This window comes from Perca fluviatilis, chromosome 17, assembly GCF_010015445.1.
Source record: "Perca fluviatilis chromosome 17, GENO_Pfluv_1.0, whole genome shotgun sequence".
In the NCBI taxonomy this organism is placed as follows: Eukaryota; Metazoa; Chordata; class Actinopteri; order Perciformes; family Percidae; genus Perca; species Perca fluviatilis.
The window spans coordinates 31,110,719-31,131,073 of NC_053128.1; the positions used below are offsets into that span (position 1 = coordinate 31,110,719).

General features: G+C 41.3%; 2 protein-coding genes and 1 long non-coding RNA gene across 3 annotated transcripts in view; 2 read left to right on the top strand and 1 right to left on the bottom strand.

Annotated features, from left to right (window-relative positions):
• Positions 1 to 15,814, bottom strand: part of LOC120545660 — a 22,757-nt gene extending 6,943 nt beyond the window's left edge. The window contains exons 1-2 of the long non-coding RNA XR_005636720.1: positions 15,711 to 15,814; positions 15,293 to 15,399 (exon numbers count right to left, since the gene is read on the bottom strand). This is a non-coding gene — a long non-coding RNA (uncharacterized LOC120545660). The remainder of the gene's footprint in view (positions 1 to 15,292; positions 15,400 to 15,710) is intronic.
• crybb1 (crystallin, beta B1) lies at positions 5,134 to 12,487 on the top strand. Its single transcript, XM_039780197.1, has 6 exons — positions 5,134 to 5,256; positions 6,265 to 6,408; positions 7,974 to 8,092; positions 8,213 to 8,345; positions 9,895 to 10,037; positions 12,091 to 12,487. The coding sequence occupies exons 2-6, from the start codon at positions 6,286 to 6,288 to the stop codon at positions 12,266 to 12,268; spliced, it is 696 nt and encodes a 231-aa protein (XP_039636131.1). The 5' UTR covers positions 5,134 to 5,256; positions 6,265 to 6,285; the 3' UTR covers positions 12,269 to 12,487.
• Positions 15,741 to 20,355, top strand: part of acads (acyl-CoA dehydrogenase short chain) — a 25,709-nt gene continuing 21,094 nt past the window's right edge. The window contains exon 1 of the mRNA XM_039780195.1: positions 15,741 to 15,864. Within this exon, the coding sequence (XP_039636129.1) occupies positions 15,837 to 15,864 (28 nt within the window). The 5' untranslated portion in view covers positions 15,741 to 15,836. The remainder of the gene's footprint in view (positions 15,865 to 20,355) is intronic.

A 20,355-nucleotide genomic window follows, 5' to 3' on the forward strand; every position in this document is an offset into this window, starting at 1 on the left:
GTTACTGAGCAGCCTCCAACTGAGCTTGAAGACGTAGATGTGACGTGAGCAACCTGTCTGAAAGTGTGAAGTCTTCTGGTAGCTGTGCCGAGAGAAATCTCAATCATTCCCAATCTTACAGAGACGGAGAGCGTAGGTATATGTAAGGAGATAACATAGGCACAGGCTAATTACTGATCACTAACATGATAGTTAACATTAGTAATTAAACCTAAACAGCTAATGGAAGTCCAAACTGCCTGAGAGCTTCTCCTGTACTATACGGTAATTCCTCTACTGTGCGACAGTAAGTCTCGTGGTTATGACAACAATCGTTAGCCTATTTTTATAAAAGCGTCTGCTACGGAGCCATAACGTGAGGTACAAGGTAATGGAGCCTTTTATACATTGTCGTGTTTCTTTAGAAATAAACAACGGACAAATAGAGTCTTTAAACGCTTCAGATGTAAAGTTATTCGCAGTCAAAGTGACGTCAAAATGAATGGGAGTCAATGGGATGCTAACGGGAGGTGATCGTTTGGTAGCATCAAAATGGCGCCATAGGAGGTTCCAGTTCTGAAGCTAAGCTTACCCCCCTTGGCTATATGCTACAGTGCCGTGTCGTTGTGGGCAGAGTGATAGAGAAAGACATGGCTCTGGTTGTGGGCATTAGGACGGATGCATGTTTATGTAGGTGGTGTTGTTGTTGTTATGAGATGTCGTCGCGGGGTAAGGTCGAATAGCGAATCGATACGCAATATGCGGATTCGGCGTCCAAATGAAGCCGCGAGGGCGCCGCGTTTACAGGATTCATTTGGACGATCGGCCCAAACGATGCAAAACGTGCGTTTACACCAAAAAGTGTTTCCGTGTGGATGGCCCCTCAGTTACAGCTGAGAAGGCTCTGGTGTCAACCAGGCTACACAGGGAGTCAACAGCCTTAAATATGTGGTCAGACAGAGACACCACACTGGGAGTAGAAGAAGCATTTTGCTGGAGAGTGTGGAAAAACATGAGAGATAGTTTTGTCAAAGCTTAAAAAAAAGGCTTCAGGGACAGAGTGTTTTTAACAGTGTTACAGGCAGACGGTCAATTCACAGTCACGCTAAAGATTAGAGTAGATAAAGGTAATGTTTGGCAGTACGTTGGTGTTTATCAAGGATGTGTCTACTACTGTTGCCAGGCTGCCTGCTTTCCTTTACTTCCGCTCTCTTCTCCTCTACTACTTCTTGCTTATTCACAGATTATTTTGCCTGTACGCCCCCTGGTGGTTGGGAGGATACGGCAACGAACAATGCGTTGAGCATAACCGGTTCAGTGGCGCCATGTAGGGCGACCCGAGCACTGTGTCGCGCTGAAGTATACCCGCTGCTTAACTTTCACCTTTTCTTGGATAAACTTAACCGTAACTGACGCTAAACTTAACTGTCATGTAACCGGTCGTCACGTCGCTGTTATTTCGTATGATATCATACAAACCTGAATGTGTTGCGGCATTAGAGCTTTGTGTTCTGTGTTACTCTAGTTGTGTTGCTGTTACACTACAATTCAGCAGTTTTAAATGAATAGTTTAACTTTTGCGGGAATATGATTATTCACATCCTTCACGAGGCTGGTTGGAGGAGTCCCGTTCTTCTTTACCTAAACCCAACTGTCCCGTTCTTCTTTACCTAAACCCAACTGTCCCGTTCTTCTTTACCTAAACCCAACTGTCCCGTTCTTCTTTATCTAAACCCAACTGTCCCGTTCTTCTTTATCTAAACCCAACTGTCCCGTTCTTCTTTATCTAAACCCAACTGTCCCGTTCTTCTTTACCTAAACCCAACTGTCCCGTTCTTCTTCATCTAAACCCAACTGTCCCGTTCTTCTTTACCTAAACCCAACTGTCCCGTTCTTCTTTACCTAAACCCAACTGTCCTGTTACTCCTTACCTAAACCCAACTGTCCCGTTCTTCTTTACCTAAACCCAACTGTCCCGTTCTTCTTTACCTAAACCCAACTGTCCCGTTCTTCTTTACCTAAACCCAACTGTCCCGTTCTTCTTTACCTAAACCCAACTGTCCCGTTCTTCTTTACCTAAACCCAACTGTCCTGTTACTCCTTACCTAAACCCAACTGTCCCGTTCTTCTTTACCTAAACCCAACTGTCCCGTTCTTCTTGTCAGGTAAACGTACCTTTTATAAGCCCCCCCACCATCTTTTCCTAAACCTAACTGCGTCAAAAGTGACACCAATAGTCCCGACCCAGCGCGTTTAGATAAAGTGCATTTAGATCTGACGCTAAAGGAGACTTTTAGCGCCAATAACAACGCCGAAGGCACCTGACCAAGCGTCCGTATTTTACGCCATGGGAGTGAGAATGTGTTAAAATAGAGAAAGCTTGTAGTTTATTAGCTGTGTTGCACAGATATGGGACAGGAGTCAATGGTCCAAATACTACGTCTTTTAAACTTATTGTTTCGTTAGCGACCAAGCTAATGAGCTTGATCTTGCTCACAGGATTGTTAAGCCTTATTCTCCAATCATCAACTCTTTATTCAATTATTTTATGTTGAATCCTGTAAAAACCAGAGAAATTAGAAAGCTCATCAAGTCCAGTGGTTTACCAACTAGCCCTGTGTCACTGTCCCACTATCAGGTGTATGAATGTCAGAAAAACAAAAGGGGAAAATGTTGCTCCCAGTTTCTCAAAACCCAAGGTGATGTCTTTAAATCACTTGTTTTGTCAGCCCTAAACCCAAAGATATTGAGTCTGGTCCTACCAGACTCTGGTACACTAGCCTGGTCCTACCAGACTCTGGTCCATTAGCCTGGTCCTACCAGACTCTGGTACATTAGCCTGGTCCTACCAGATTCTGTTACATTAGCCTGGTCCTACCAGACTCTGGTCCATTAGCCTGGTCCTACCAGACTCTGGTACACTAGCCTGGTCCTACCAGACTCTGGTACATTAGCCTGGTCCTACCAGACTCTGTTACATTAGCCTGGTCCTACTAGACTCTGGTCCATTAGCCTGGTCCTACCAGACTCTGTTACATTAGCCTGGTCCTACTAGACTCTGGTCCATTAGCCTGGTCCTACCAGACTCTGATACACTAGCCTGGTCCTACCAGACTCTGGTACACTAGCCTGGTCCTACCAGACTCTGGTCCATTAGCCTGGTCCTACCAGACTCTGGTACACTAGCCTGGTCCTACCAGACTCTAGTCCATTAGCCTGGTCCTACCAGACTCTGGTACACTAGCCTGGTCCTACTAGACTCTGGTCCATTTCATGTGTCCAGAGAGTCTGGCCACTCTCGTTTAACAAGTGTTATCTTCCTTGAAGGCGGGTACTCTGTTGAAGTTTAAAACTATTGGATCTGCCCAGAGCCACTCTGGATCTGCCACAACCAATCGCTAACGTTTGGTCGTGACGTTGGCTTAGCATTGCTAGCGTTAGCCTTAGCATTGCTAGCGTTAGCCTTAGCCAACTCCTTCACCACTAATGGAGCGAACTGGAAAATCAAACTGTTCCCGATCCCCGTGGGGAGGAGGGCCCACGACATCACGGCCACCAACACAACTCAGAAAAGATTGTTCTTGCTCAGGCTTTAACTTCTGGATATTCGCCAGCGTTGCCACAACGGACTGAATGGCTTCGCTCGCATCTTTCTCCGCCGCCGTTACGGAACTACAACTCAAACTAGCGCACGACCTCAACGTCATCGTTCTCAGCCACTCCCTCTGTTCACTGATTGGACCGGTAAAGATTTGGTCTGAGAAAACCCGTGAATATACCGCAAACCCAGACGTAGCACTGAAGGAAAATTAAAATTGACGTAAAAGTACGTAGGAGGGCGGAGCCAGGCTAAAACATATTCAGTTTGATATGATATAAAACAGAGAAAAGCAGAAAACCTTCATATTTGAGAGGCTGAAAAACAGAATTTTCTGCCAAAGTACTTTAATGATTAATCGATTATCATAATAATTGGGGATTATTTTTCTAGCGATCGACTAATCGATTAGCCGACTTATTGTTGCAGCGCTACATTACAAGATCATTAAGAAATCAGTTACTCCACTAAAAACCAAGAAGCTTTATGTTTGAGATGGAAGGACGATTCAAAATCTTTGTTTTTCGGGGAGTATGTTGTGTGCCTGTGTCTGTGTTCCCCTGCAGGGGATAGAAAGAAGGGTTTACCTCTTTGTGCCCTCTGAACATAAAGCAATCTCCTTACTTGGGAGGATAAAAAACAGCATTTCCTGCCATTTTTGCATGAAAAATGACTCTAACGATCCATCGTTTTGGTCTATAAAATGTCATAATAAAGTGAAAAATGTTGCTCCCAGTTTCTTAAAGTCCAAGGTGATGTCTTTAAATGTCTTGTATTGACAGGATATCTCCATATACGAGAGGCTGAAAACAGCATTTTCTACCATTTTAACATGAAAAATGACCTTAAGGATAAATCGATTATCAAAAGTATTTGGCGATTATTTTCCTTATCGATTAGTCGACTTATCGTTTGCAGCTCTAAGAAGCGCTATGTTTGGGATGGAGGGACGATTTAAAATGTTTTGTTTTTTTTAAGATTTACATCTTCAGAAGGAACCAGTTAGGGTGTAGCTGAGAGACACGAACAGGAAGTCAGAGAGTATTTAAAAGACACGCTAACACATAGTTGGTTTGGGTCTTTTCTATGGGATTTATTGATAACAACAAAGATTTGGATCATCCGCAGCCTCATCCTTTAACAAAATAAACATAAAAAATCACATAAATGAACAAATCACCCATCCGTCCAGGCACCGCAGTCTACCCAGAGACCTTTTTTTTTTATCCCGCGCCCAAATTATTATCCAATTATCCATTAAAATCTTTGTTTTCCAGGGAGTACGTTGTGTGTCTGTGTCTGTGTTCCCCTGTAGGTGATAATATAAAGAAGGGATTACCTCTTTGTGCCATCTGAACCTTTGCATTCCTCCTCCCTACATGCAACCATAGCTTACAGCCCTACCAGCCCAACACACGGGGGCGAAAATGCCTTAGTCAGGGCTTTTCTTTTGATAGCAAAATGCTTACAGGCAAGCCAGAGGGGCCGACGGCGTTTCCAGGCTATGCGATGACCCGCTGGCTTTGGCACGGGCCAACTGTGATGACGACGGGCTTTCTATTGTGCTGTGAGCCTCTACGTTTGGCCTTTGCCAGAGTATAAAAGCTTGGGGTCGAGCGTTGGAGGCACCAGCACGAGCCAGCCTCCCACACACGGCACTGCAAGCTTTACTAACGCAGGTAAGGACACACAGACACACACAGCAGAACATCCAGAGCCAGGGCCCTCTCCCTGCCCAACACACCCGGGCAAAACACCCTCAGCCTGGGTGGGGGGGGGGAGCCCAAACACAAGGGCCCAAATAAACCCCCCCCACATAAACACAACACTCGTGTTTTAGTTAGAGCTGCAACGATAAGTCGATCGATAGGAAAATAACAGGCAATGTTTTCGATAGTCAAGTAATTTTTCAGGAAAAAATGGCCTGTTTTTAGCCTCAAATATGGAGATTTTATTATTTTTTTGCTTTTTCTCTGTTTTATATCTTATCAAACTGAATATTTTGGGGTGTTGGACTGACAAAACTAGACATTTAAAAACATCAAGCGACATTTTTCACAATTTGTTGACATTTTATAGACCAAATGATGATTGGATTAATCGTAAGAGTAGATTTTTCATGGCAGAAAATGCTGTTTTTAAGCCTTTAAAATATGGCGGTTTCCTGCTTTTCTCTGTTTTATATCATATCTAAATATCTTTGGGTTTTTGGACCTACAAAACAAGACATTTAAAGACATCGGGCGACATTGTTTTTTTGTTTTTTTATTCACTGACATTTGATAGACCAAACAATTGGCAATTGGCAATTGGCAATTTTTCACATTGAAGGGCAGAAAATGCTGTCTTCAGTCACTCAAATATGGAGATTTCCTGCTTTTTCTTTGATTTATATCATATTAAACTGAATATCTTTGGGTTTTGGACTGACAATACAACACATCTTGGACTTTGAGGAACTGGGAGTGACATTTATCCATATTTTCTGACATTTTATAGCCCAAACATTAATCGATAAAAGAAAACAATCATTCGTTGCAGCCAAACCCCATAAACATACAGTATCTACCAACCCTCTGAGCCACATTTCTTCTCCTTCACTTTCTCCGTCTGCCAGGCTGTCACTTTCCATTGACACCTCTATTTCTGTCCATCCCCCCCTGTGTCTTCCCTCCATCTCTCCCCAGACTCTCCTGAAGCCCCTCACCATGTCTCAGACCGCCAAGTCCGCCTCCAGCCAGGGCACCGACGCCAAGGACAAGGGAGCCCCCGCCCCCGCTGCCTCCAGCAAGGCCACCAAGACCGGAGAGCCCGGCATGGGATCCTACAGAGTGAGTCTGATTTATTTAAAGCGCAAAATAAGAACATATCCTCCCATCCAGACAGGCAGAAAACTGCCCAGAGCTGCAAAGATTAGGTTTTTAATACCACAGAGGAGGAATAATCTGTTACAAGTAAAAGTCCTGCATTAAAAAATATGAGTTAAGTAAAAGCTACTGATTATTGAGGCCAATTTAGAGTTGAAGGAGTTGAGTTCATGCTTGGAAAGAATTCATAAGAGTCATGTAGAGCTGCGAAGATTAATCGATTAGTTTTGTAATAAAAGAAAACCATAACTTTGATTCAATCTTAAGTAATGAAACACCCTGGTACGTTTACATGTTGTACTACTTTGTAAATCTGCAAGTGCCGTTATCATTTCAAGTCTTGATTGGGAAAAACAAAGAATTGTAAAGTACTGTTGAGTTTTTTGAAAAGTTTATTCAACCCCAAAATCTTCGTGACTTAAAGTGAACAGACACTTTAAAGGCAGCTTTTCATACAGGTTTTTGCTTGACATTACTTAGATTTAGTTTCTTTTTATTCCAATTAATTAATTAAAGTAGAATATTTCCCACTGAAATGTGGCGGAGTACAAGTATAAAGTAGTAGAGCTGGGCAATATATGGATATTATATCAATATCGTGATATGAGACTACCGTAGATATCGTCTTAGATTTTGGATATCGTTATATCATAATATGGCATAAGTGGTGTCTTTTCCTGGTTTTAAAGGCTGCATTACAGTAAAGTGATGTCATTTCCTGACCTTACCAGACTGTTGTAGCTGTTCTATTATTTGCCTTTACCCACTTAGTCATTATATCCACATTACCGATGATTATTGATCTAAACTCTCATCTTGTGAAAGCACCGATAGTCAACACTACGATATCGTTGCGGTATTGATATCCAGGTATTTGGTCAAAAATATCGTGATATTTGATTTTCTTCATATCGCCCAGCCCTATAAAGTAGCATAAAAGGAAAATACTTGAGTAAATACACTTTCCGACACTGATTCTTGAGGCCAATTTAGAGTTGAAGGATTTCATGCTTGGAAAGAATTCATGAAATGGCAACGATGAATCGATTAATGCCAACTATTAATTAATCGCAGACTGTTTTGATGATCGATTAATCGAGTCAATGTTTATGGGAAAAGAGCTAAACTTCTCCAATGTCAGCTTGTTAAAATGTGAATATTGTTCTAGTTTCTTCTCTCCTCTGGGACCGGAAACTGAATATCTTTGAGTTGTGGACAAAAACCAGACATTTGATGACGTCATATTGGGACTTTTTGGGGAAACAATGATCCACATTTTTCACCATTTTCTGACCTTTTAGAGACCAAAAAAACTAATCCATTCATCTTGAAAATAATCCACACCTTCGACAATGAAAGTAACCTTTACTTGCAGCCCTAGAGTCACGTTTTTAAAAGAATATTTAGAAAGTCTGTGTGTTTTGCAGCGGCTCTAGGGAGAGCATGTAGCTTTTTACTGAAATGTAAGAAAGCCTTGTTTTTTGGGGGGGATGTGCTGTGATAACCTGTGATGTTTCCTCTGTGTGCAGATCATGATGTTCGACCAGGAGAACTTCCAGGGCAGGATGATCGAGGTCCAGAATGAGTGTATGAACGTGTGTGACCGTGGCATGGATAGAGTGCGTAGTATCATTGTGGAGTGCGGCCCGTAAGTGGACACACAGACTCGGTATATTGACGCATATGTTTCACTTGTTATCTTTCCTCTAATTCTCCTCTCCTGTCCCTCTGCAACCCCTTCTGCGCCCGGCGGACGCCCCTCCTCCAGCTTTGTTGCCTATGAGCAGACTAACTTCCGTGGGGAGATGTTCATCCTGGAGAAGGGAGAGTATCCTCGCTGGGACACCTGGAGCAACTCCTACCGCAGTGACTGCCTCATGTCCCTCAGGCCCGTCCGCATGGTACAGTGAAACAACGCTGCATGAATATCATCCTATATTAGGGCGCAACATGGCATCATGACTTTGCGTAAAGCCCACCACCGCAGCCAACCTCCTTACGAGGACCTACGTCCATTTACACTACTCGCCATGGTGAAAATTCACTCTTCATGTAGGTCAATGGCGGCCGAATTACGTTGATAAACACGCTAAAAAGCGATTATGCGTCTTGATAACGCGCCAAAATGGTCTGTAGGGCGAGAAAAATCATAATCACCATTTTTTACCACGATTAGTGGCTGACTTTTGGACTTGAATGTTGCATTTATTCAACTTAAAAAACAGGGAAACCATGAAACAACTCAACCGTGAAAACACCTTGAACTGTGAGATTGCCCCTTCACTTTTTCCCGTATGAACTTTTCAAAATTCCCCTTACAATTAATAATGTTAAAAAATATATATATTTAAATGTTGGCTGAGAGAGTTTTTGCGTTCGGGATTGGCGAAAGTGCGTGTGTCGTTCAAAACACAAGACAGAGCTGACTTGCAAAAAACTTAATGTGAAAGGTAATTTTTTTTTGTTTTTTCCTCGATTAAGTTGCTTTTGTGATAGCTAGGAGCCGAAATCACGATCACAATTCAATTGAATGCGCAATCCCTATCTTTATATGAAGGCATTAAAGGAAAGTGCTACTTTTAGATGCGAGAGACATCTTGTGAGGGAAGGCATGCAATGTATCGGAAGACCTGCAAGTAGCGCCTGAATTCTTATTTAACACCAGACGTTCATACTGTTCATACTGTAATGAAAGAAAGAAGTAGTGAAAGAAATGTTTCCATCATAAGTATTTGAACTGAAACTATTAACCGATTGACTGATTGACTTATCGACAAATTGTTTCACCTCTAGAGACAATTTTGCTTCTCCGAGATCCTTTTTTAGGATACTTTAAACTCCGCTTGTGTGGCTCGGCTCTACATTGGCAGCACTCTAAGTAGTATTTCAGTTCATTCATTCTCATGATCGGGTTCGTATGATATCGTACGAAAACTTATGCACAGAAACTCGTATGATATCCTACAAAATAAGGCAAGTTTAGCAGTCTTTACAGTTGAATTTAGCCAAGGTTACTGTGAGCCGGGTACAGAGCACTGCGAGATGATGGGCCTTTCAGAGGCTGTGGCAGTTGAGTTTCGCTGACAAAAAGTGAGCATCACGCGGCAACGACAGTTAAGTTTAGACACCAAAACGACTGGTTAAGTTTAGGACAAAGTTTGTGGTTTGGATTAAAACAATCCCGGGAAACAAACACGCGTTTCATGGGTGAAAGTCTTGTGTTTTCCCCGGGACGTGGACTCCACTCAACCTGGTTTGAAAGCGCTGTGTTTTATGAGGACCAGAGCGGTCTTACACAGCAGCAGTCACTGTGGTGCACACAGTAATAAATACGTGGAATACATACGAAATAAAGTGCTTTACTTAACGTATCTATATGTACGAACGCTTCATGAGAACAGCCTTGAAGCTGATGTAACATAAATTCTTAATTCCCCCCCCCCCCTGCAGGACAGCATGGAGCACAAGATCTGCCTGTATGAGCTCTCCGACTTCAAGGGCAACAAGATGGAGATCCAGGAGGATGATGTGCCAACCCTCTGGGCGCACGGCTTCTGTGACAGAGTGGGCAGCGTGAGGGTCCCTGGAGGAGCGTGAGTACACACCGAGTACCATGAAAGAATGAATTCAGTAGAGCATCAAGTGTTTTTAAGATGCATGGTTATGAGCAAAGACTTTGCGATGCAGCCTGAGAGTAAATCCATCTGCTCGTTTTTTCATATATAATGAAAAATGGTCCTCCTGTGTACTGCGAATGTTGTTTTGCTTCGGAGGAAGCTGCGGGGGTTTACCAGAGTCACACTACAAAGTAGTTGTTCATGAGAAGTAGGATGGCATGTCATCACAAGGCTTAAAGCTGACTGCATGCTGTTTTATTTGTTGACAAATGTGTATTTGTAGTTATTTTATGGCTTCCAAAGTCTCACAGTGAAATACAGTGTCCGACCACAAGCCTCCAGAACAGCTTCAAAGATCCTCAGCCACCTAGAGGATCCCGAAAAAATCTCATAAAAAGGTCCAATAACACACCCTCTACTAGGGCTGGGCGATATGCAGAAAATCAAATATCACAATATTCTTGACTAAATACCTCGATGTCGATATTGAGATGATATTCATCAACGACAATTGGTGCTTTAACAAAATGTTATTTATACAATGAGATTTTTTATAAATTATCATGAGACTTGTCAATGTAATGACTAAGTGGGTAAAGGCAAATAATAGAACAGCTAAAACAGTCTGCTACGTTCAGAAAAGTATGTCACTTTACTCTAACGCAGCTTTTAAAACCAGGAGAAGACCACACTTACCATATTACAATTTTACAATATCCAAAATCTAAGACGATATCTAGTCTCATGTTACGATATCGATATAATATCGACATATTGCCCAGCCCTATCCGCAACGACCACAACGGACTCGAAGGACCACTTGACTCAAGATTCAAGATTCAAAACCCTTTATTATTAATCCCACAATGGGGGAAATTCGCAGTGTTGCAGCAGCAAGGGACAGGGAGAAAAAGTCCAAGACGCTCTAAAGATATACACAAAAAATTAACCTAAGTAAAGAGAATAAATAGTCAAATGTATTTACAGAACGTCCTCAATGACAACTAAACAGCCTGGGCTTCTCGGACATCTCACAGGACCCTAAAACCTTCTCAATGACTAGAATCTCTTTGATTACCCCTAGAAACTCCCGAAGGACCATTATAAAATCTCCAGTCACAACAGAACATAGTAAAGGACTTCTAGGGTCTCCTAAAGGACACCTATAACTCCCTAATGGACCTCTCGAACCTCCTCAATGGCCACTAAACACCCTGGGCTTATTAAATCTCTTGTTAAACGGACCAGTAGAAGCTCACAATAACAATAGAACATCTTTATAAAAATTAGATTTAAAAAGATTTGCTGATGTAAAGGCCCCCTTACTGCCTATGCCATGTGTTTACATTTTGAATTGTCACCTGTATTTTCCTTCACATAGATAAAGATGTTTCCACCATAATTTGGTGGGTAAAAAATGTATCAGAATGCAGGAAATGAAGTGTTTGACACTCCCAAAGGCAAATTATCAGCCCAAAAAAAAAATTAACTTAACACTAGTCATTGATGCCCAACCAACATTTCTTGAGAACCTCTAGAGCCTCCTCAATGAAAACACCATGGGCTTTACCTAACCTCTTTAACTTGTGTGGTCCTACGGGTCCCGGTGACCCGAAGGACAAAACAAGGATTAATACAGCACCTTAGTGCTTGTTTGTACAGCATTTTGGTCAGCTTAAACTGTGTTTAAATGTGCTCTAGAAACAAACTTTACTTACTTACTTTACAAGAGACAGGGTTTAGAGAGCAATTCTCAACAAAATAAACGGAAGTACATAACCTTTGTGTGGTCCTTCGGGTCACCCAGAGGACCACACAAGGGTTTTAATGATCACTAGAACCACTTCAGGGACCATTAAAACCTAATCTATGAACGATAATGGTCGTAAAAACAAACAAAAGTCTTAAAATCGATTCAAAAACAAACCAGGAGCCCGATATAAACTTTGAGACTGTAAGAAACCATGAGATTTAAGTGATACTGACACTCAGCGTTAACTCTCCGCCCCTCTCCATGTGTGCCTCTCAGCTGGGTGGGTTACCAGTACCCCGGATACAGAGGCTACCAGTACCTGTTTGAGTGCGGTGACTACAGACACTACAACGACTTCTCTGCCTACCAGCCCCAGATCCAGTCCATGCGTCGTATCAGGGACATGCAGTTCCACCAGAGAGGATGCTTCACCTTCACCTCCGCCAGCAAGTGAATGATATGACACCCACTGGCCGCCTGGTGCTGTCGTAGCCACGCAGCCCTCTCAGCCTTTTTATTTCTCCAAACGCCCATCCTTTCCTAAATCCCCACCACCACCACCATCATCATCGCTCCATCCCAAAGGAAAGACAGAATGAGAGCAAATAAACGGGACAACGATCACTGACTTTTTATGGTGCTAAAAAATAAACATGTTGTTAAAAACCTGAAACCTTTCCTGGCTGGATTATCCTTTATTCTTTCTATAGAAAAGCCACTCTAATGTTTTTGGGGGTTACACTTTACTTGAAGGTATCTACATAAGAGTGACATGACACATAAACATTATAAACAAGTCATAAACGTTTAAAGGTCCCATGACATGGTGCTCTTTGGATGCTTTTATATAGACCTTAGTGGTCTCCTAATACTGTATCTGAAGTCTCTTTTATATAGGCCTTAGTGGTCCCCTAATACTGTATCTGAAGTCTCTTTTATATAGGCCTTAGTGGTCCCCTAATACTGTATCTGAAGTCTCTTTTATATAGGCCTTAGTGGTCCCCTAATACTGTATCTGAAGTCTCTTTTATATAGGCCTTAGTGGTCCCCTAATACTGTATCTGAAGTCTCTTTTATATAGACCTTAGTGGTCCCCTAATACTGTATCTGAAGTCTCTTTTATATAGACCTTAGTGGTCCCCTAATACTGTATCTGAAGTCTCTTTTATATAGACCTTAGTGGTCCCCTAATACTGTATCTGAAGTCTCTTTTTATATAGACCTTAGTGGTCCCCTAATACTGTATCTGAAGTCTCTTTTATATAGGCCTTAGTGGTCCCCTAATACTGTATCTGAAGTCTCTTTTATATAGGCCTTAGTGGTCCCTTAATACTGTATCTGAAGTCTCTTTTATATAGGCCTTAGTGGTCCCCTAATACTGTATCTGAAGTCTCTTTTATATAGGCCTTAGTGGTCCCCTAATACTGTATCTGAAGTCTCTTTTATATAGACCTTAGTGGTCCCCTAATACTGTATCTGAAGTCTCTTTTATATAGGCCTTAGTGGGCCCCTAATACTGTATCTGAAGTCTCTTTTATATAGACCTTAGTGGTCCCCTAATACTGTATCTGAAGTCTCTTTTATATAGACCTTAGTGGTCCTCTAATACTGTATCTGAAGTCTCTTTTATATAGACCTTAGTGGTCCCCTAATACTGTATCTGAAGTCTCTTTTATATAGACCTTAGTGGTCCCCTAATACTGTATCTGAAGTCTCTTTTATATAGACCTTAGTGGTCCCCTAATACTGTATCTGAAGTCTCTTTTATATAGACCTTAGTGGTCCCCTAATACTGTATCTGAAGTCTCTTTTATATAGACCTTAGTGGTCCCCTAATACTGTATCTGAAGTCTCTTTTATATAGACCTTAGTGGTCCCCTAATACTGTATCTGAAGTCTCTTTTATATAGACCTTAGTGGTCCCCTAATACTGTATCTGAAGTCTCTTTTATATAGACCTTAGTGGTCCCCTAATACTGTATCTGAAGTCTCTTTCCTGAAATTCAGCCTTGGTGCAGAATTACAGCCACTAGAGCCAGTCCCACAATGAGCTTTCCTTAGGATGTGCCATTTCTGTGTCTGTAGCTATTGAGGAGGAGAGAGGGGGGAGGGGAGGGGGGGGCAAGGTGGATGGTGGGGGTGTGGTCTTGACCAACTGTCACTTTGCTCGTTTGAAAGCCATGATGTCTCTCTCTCATGGGTGGACCATAGGCAGGCTGGGGGAACGCATATTAATGTTAAAAAACCTCATAAAGTGATATGTTCATGCCATGGGACCTTTAAGACAAAACACTTCTTGTGTCATTTGGTTTTTGTCATGACGAGTTAGGGTTAGAGTTCATGTGTTCATGACAGTGTCATGTCACTCTTATGTAGATACCTTCAAGTAAAGTGTAAATACATGGATGGAGAAAAATAAACATCTATGCACATTCGAGTCATTTCAAAAGTTGGGGTTTTTGCTGCTCTAATGCCTAGCATACACTAGAAAACTCTGAAAAAAACATTAAAAAAATAGTCTGACACCATCTCACATCTAAAGACAATCTCATAATGTCTCAGTTTTAAAGAGCTCATATTATGCTTTTTGGCTTTTCCCCTTTCCTTTATCTTATTATATATCTTTTTTTGTGCACGTTATAGGTTTCCAAAGTGAAAAAACCCAAAGTCCCCCCCAAAGGGACTTACCATCTCCAACAGAAAACACTGTTCACCAACTGCTCCAAACAGCTCTATTGACTGGCTAGTAGTCCTTACCTAGGTACTGTCAGGGGATGCCCTCATAGATTTGAGGAACAATCGTTTGGTGTAATGTCGGCAACTAAAGAGTTGGACGGTGGTAGGGATGCACCGAATCCATTGGGCTTTTTGACGGGGGTTGGGTTTCTAGTTTTTTATGTTAAAAAACCTCATAAAGTGACATTTTCATGCCATGGGACCTTTAAGTTGGTTGACGTTTTCAACATACGCTGTGTAGGATAGGGTTTTTGCTACCTTCCGACAAGACTACCTGGATGCATTGTATGTGTAATCTAATAAATCTAATAAAAAGATTTATAAAAAAAATATTTATATATATATATATATATATATAAAATTAAAAAAACTTAATGTAGTTTATTTATGTTTTTTTCCGTTGTGACTGACTGTGAAAACTAAAAGATAACAGGACATCCATCGTATCCATACAGGGTTATACAGCAGTTAAAAAAATAAATATGTATATAATTTCTTTTATGCACTGGTATCGGATTGGGAAAGAAAAACTCCAGGTATTTATTTCATAGTAGTTATTCCAGAAAATAAACAGCAGGTGGGGTAGTAACTGAGTCTATAAGAATAATGTTCCTCTGTGATTTAATAATACATCAATATGAATTATTATTTTACCGTCTTCGCTTTTAAGAGCCTGGCTGGTCCTTTATCAGAGAGTAAATAATTAGGAGACTTACACTGAATTGAATGAAAGAGAGTTTACCTGACATATCTGGAGAGCTGTTAAAGCTGGGCCACGTGCTGCCTTCACGGATCCTCGGAAGTTCCTCCATCGGTGCTCGAGAGTTATGAAATAATACAGTTGCATTGCTATATTAGTGTATTTTATGGAAAGAAAAATAAGAAAAATTAGGGTCACTTGTGATGTGTTACAATGTGTTAGAGTTTGTTCATAATTCTGAGTTTAATGTGAGAATTATGAGACAAAAATGTGAACTCTTGAATAAAAACGTTTAACTCAGAATTGTAACTTAAACTTTGAACTCAGAATTCCGACTTATAAAAAATCAGAAACTCAAATACATTTTTCACACGTGGCCCTAATCCTCTTCCGTAGTATTCTATTAGTACACGAGGGAAATCGACCCTTAAACAAAAAAACAAATGCAGTTTGAACTCACTTAACTTTTGCGCCCACGTCCTATTCCATAATTCCGACAGCACGTAAAGGCAGCAGCGTGCTTCATATCACCTCAGTCAAACTCATTGAAAGATAGTTTGCTACCTGAAGCCAGGAGAAAGGAGTCATGGCTGCACTTTTTAAAGCAAGGAAAGGTGAGTACATGTAGAGAAAAAATTATAATAAGAAACCAAACTTGCTTGCCTTAGCTAGCTAATTTAATGTTAGCATATTAGCTTCGTGAGGATAAATACTGGAAATACCACAGAGCAATATCAAACCTAACGTTAGTTAGCTAGCTTAGCTTGTAATACCCCGAAGAAACTAACGTGACGTTGAATAACGTGTTGGTGAAAATATAAATGGTTGCCAGCTTTGGTTACTGACAAAAGAGACGCGGTGGTGAGCTTTAAGGGAAACAGTTTAACGTTACTTAGCTAACGTTACAGTTACAGTTAGCTAGCTAGCTCCTCGGCTAAATAAGGTCAGTCGGCTAGCTGCGGTTAGCTCCGTTAAAAACCGTTAAATAACCGTTACCGACTCATTTTCAGCCATGACATCTATGTCAACTTGTTGGCAAATAGTTTGACAACTAGTCTAGTCTCTTTGAGGGTTTTAAAACCGTCAGACTGAGACGAAGGTGACTAATGAAGAGGACGATAACCTTTCACCTAAATAATGTAAAGCTAGCCAGCGAGCTGGAGCTGCGTTCAGGTGACTGTCAGGAAAGTAGGAACATTGACAGCGGTGGAAGGAGTATTCAGATCCTTTACTGCAGTAAAACATGCAAATTAATGTTTTCCTCTCGAGAGTTTTTCAGTATTTTGTAATGGACTTATCAGTCTTGGAAGAAGTATTAAGATCCTTTTATCTTAAGTGAAAGTATTATAAGCTAAATGTAGCTAAACTAGTATTGATTGTTTCTGGATTCCTGCTGAATTAAAGGGTAACTACCGTTTTTTTTTCAACCTGGACCCTATGTCCTCATGTTTTTGTGTCTAAGTGACTGATAGGAACAACAATCTTTGACATTGGTCCAGTATTAAGCGAGATCTCTGCAGTTGGCAGCGGTGAAACAAGCTACAATCTAAGTTAATAGAACAACTGTCCAGCTTGTATTTACCTAAACAAAAGTGCTGGTTTTGCCGCTGACAGACTCAGATTAATATTCTAAGTGTCTGACAACATTATGGAAAGGATCCCTTCAGAGATAGACCTTTAAAATCTCTTTGATGTCTTTCCTGTTTAACCAGAAACAGCTCTGAAGTCGCTAGCACTAAACCCACCAGACTCCATTTAAATAAACAATACTTTTAGCGTGTGTAGAGCCAACATATCTTCACATGTAAATCAGTAAACTATGTGTTTATTTCAACCAAAACTAGAGTTGCGGTTGTTGAAAAGTGGAAAGACGACCCAAAATGGCTTTTCAGTTTTATTTAGTTTCTGTCGACTTTGAATGAAGTCTGTTTTACGATGCTAAAATGACTGATTATTTACATGGAGTCTGGTGGGTTTAGCGAACGCAATTTCACGGATGTTTTTATGTTTAAAAAAAGGATCTTACTCTTTAACAGGAAGGTCGACCTCCTTTAGAAATCCTTTCCATAATGTAGTCAGACACTTAGAATATTAATCTGAGTCTGTCAGCGGCAAAACAAGCTGGACAGTTGCCCTATTAACTTACATTGTAGCTTGTTTTTCTGCTGCCGACTGCAGTTATCTCAATACTGGACCAATGTCAAAGGTTGCCCAAGTTGAAAAAAAACTGTAGTTACCCTTTAACGTGTCTGTTGCCAGACAAATGTAGTGAGATCTAGTGGAGTACAAGTATAAAGTAGCAGAACGTGGGAATGCTGAAGTGAAGTGCGACCACATAAAAACAATCCAAGGCTGCTTTTTATTATCAATTTATGTCTTTTATTACAAACGGCGATCACAATTTCCCAGAGCCCGAGTCTTCAGATGTATAGTTGTGTTCAGCCAAAAAGTCTAAAACCCAGAGATCTTCAGTTTACTGTGATGTGAGACAGAGAATTAGAGAGTATATGAGAAGCTGACAAGAGAACATTTTGCTGTGTTTGCTCGAAAAGTGACTCAATCAATTAGTAGTCAATATTTCAACTATGATTTACCGGAAATCAACTTGTGTTTTGTTTCTGCACAAATATTCATTACAGCTGAATCTACAGGTCTATTTTTTTTTTAATTTGTCAGAAAATGGTAAAGAAAAAAAAGAGAGCCCAAAGTGAAATCTACCTACATTACAGTAACATGTTTGTCCATTACACCCCTGACTTTCCTCTCCATTAATGAGAGAGAGAGAGAGAGAGAGAGAGAGAGAGAGAGAAGAGAGAGAGAGAGAGAGAGAGAGAGAGAGAGAGAGAGAGAGAGAGAGAGAGAGAGAGAGAGAGAGAGAGAGAGAGAGAGAGAGACCCAAATGGACTTGATAGGTCTTGTGGCCTAGGAGCCGTCAGAGCATTCAATATTGGTAATATAATGTTGTCTTTTGACTTTCTCTGCACTTCCTATATTTCCCCTTGTCCTGACAGCCAATTAAATCGAATGTGATCGTATCTGAGCGTGAGCTCTGAATCATTACACCCGTACTCAGTCACTTCTGGCTCGCCGTGGGCATCTCTGCGGCTGCAGCTGCTGACACGACTCAGACCAGTTAATCAAAGCGTCAAATCACAGAACGATAAAGTGGATTTGACAAACGAGTGTGTGTGTGTGTATATATCGGGGTTTTCTCCCAGCCATTATAAGCTTTAGGTGCAGCACTAAAGCCGAATGTTTGCAGCTTTTTCCCTAGCTTTTGGAGAGTACTTAGGTGCGCGTGTTTGGCGAGGGGTTAAGGCGTCGTCTCCTCAAGAAAATGTGACGTTTTTTTGGGGGGAATGCCTTGTTGATGCTAGAGGTCAGAGGAGAATGGGCCGAGTGATTCCAGCTGATAGAAGATCAACTTTGACTAAAATAACCACTCGTTACAACCGAGGTCTGCAGCAAAGCATTTGTGAAGCCACAACACGCACAACCTTGAGGTGGATGGGCTACACCAGCAGAAGACCCCCCCGGGTACCACTCATCTCCACTAACAATAGGGAAATGAGGCTACAATTTGCACGAGCTCACCACAATTGGACAGTTGAAGACTGTAAAAATGTTGCCTGGTCTGAAGAGTCTCGATTTCTGTTGAGACATTCAGATGGTAGAGTCAGAATTTGGTGTAAACAGAATGAGAACATGGATCAGTCATGCCTTGTTACCACTGGGCAGGCTGGTGGTGTTGGTGGGGGTGTAATGGTGTGTGTGGGGGGGGGGATCCCTTTCGACTTCAGAACTGCCTTAATTCTTAGTGTCATTGATTCAACAAGGTGCTGGAAGCATTCTTTAGAAATGTTGGCCCATATTGAGAGGATAAGGTCAAACACAGTATTAGTATGGTGTTCCTAATGATCCTTTAGGTGTGTGTGTGTGTGTGTGTGTGTGTGTGTGTGTGTGTGTGTGTGTGTGTGTGTGTGTGTGTGTGTGTGTGTGTGTGTGTGTGTGTGTGTGTGTGTGTGTGTGTGTGTGTGTGTGTGTGTGTGTGTGTGTGTGTGTGTGTGTGTGTGTGTGTGTGTGTGCGTGCATTGTATACTGTTTTCTTCGCTACTTTAAGATAATTTTATAACTTAAAATGAGTAAATAGAAAGTTTTCTTCCTTGTTTAAACTGGATCAAAATCAAAGCATGAAATAATATTGTTGTTGTATTGGGTTGCCATATACAGTGCCTTGCGAAAGTATTTGGCCCCCTTGAACTTTTCGACCTTTTGCCACATTTCAGGCCTCAAACATAAAGATATAAAACTGTAATTTTTTGTGAAGAATCAACAACACGTGGGACACAATCATGAAGTGGAACGAAATTTATTGGATATTTCAAACCTCTTAAACAAATAAAAAACTGAAATATTGGGCGTGCAAAATTATTCAGCCCCCTTAAGTTAATACTTTGTAGCGCCATCCTTTTGCGCGATTACAGCTGTAAGTCGCTTGGGGTATGTCTCTATCAGTTTTGCACATCGAGAGACTGACATTTTTGCTCATTCCTCCTTGCAAAAAACAACTCGACGCTCAGTGAGGTTGGATGGAGAGCGTTTGTGAACAGCAGTTTTCAGTTCTTTCCACAGATTCCCGATTTAGATTCAGGTCTGGACTTTGACTTGGCCATTCTAACACCTGGATATGTTTATTTGTGAACCATTCCATTGTAGATTTTGCTTTATGTTTTGGATCATTGTCTTGTTGGAAGACAAATCTCCGTCCCAGTCTCAGGTCTTTTGCAGACTCCATCGGGTTTTCTTCCAGAATGGTCCTGTATTTGGCTCCATCCATCTTCCCATCAATTTTAACCATCTTCCCTGTCCCTGCTGAAGAAAAGCAGGCCCAAACCATGATGCTGCCACCACCATGTTTGACAGTGGGGATGGTGTGTTCAGGGTGATGAGCTGTGTTGCTTTTACGCCAAACATAACGTTTTGCATTGTTGCCAAAAAGTTCGATTTTGGTTTCATCTGACCACAGCACCTTCTTCCACATGTTTGGTGTGTCTCCCAGGTGGCTTTTGGCAAACTTTAAACGACACTTTTTATGGATATCTTTA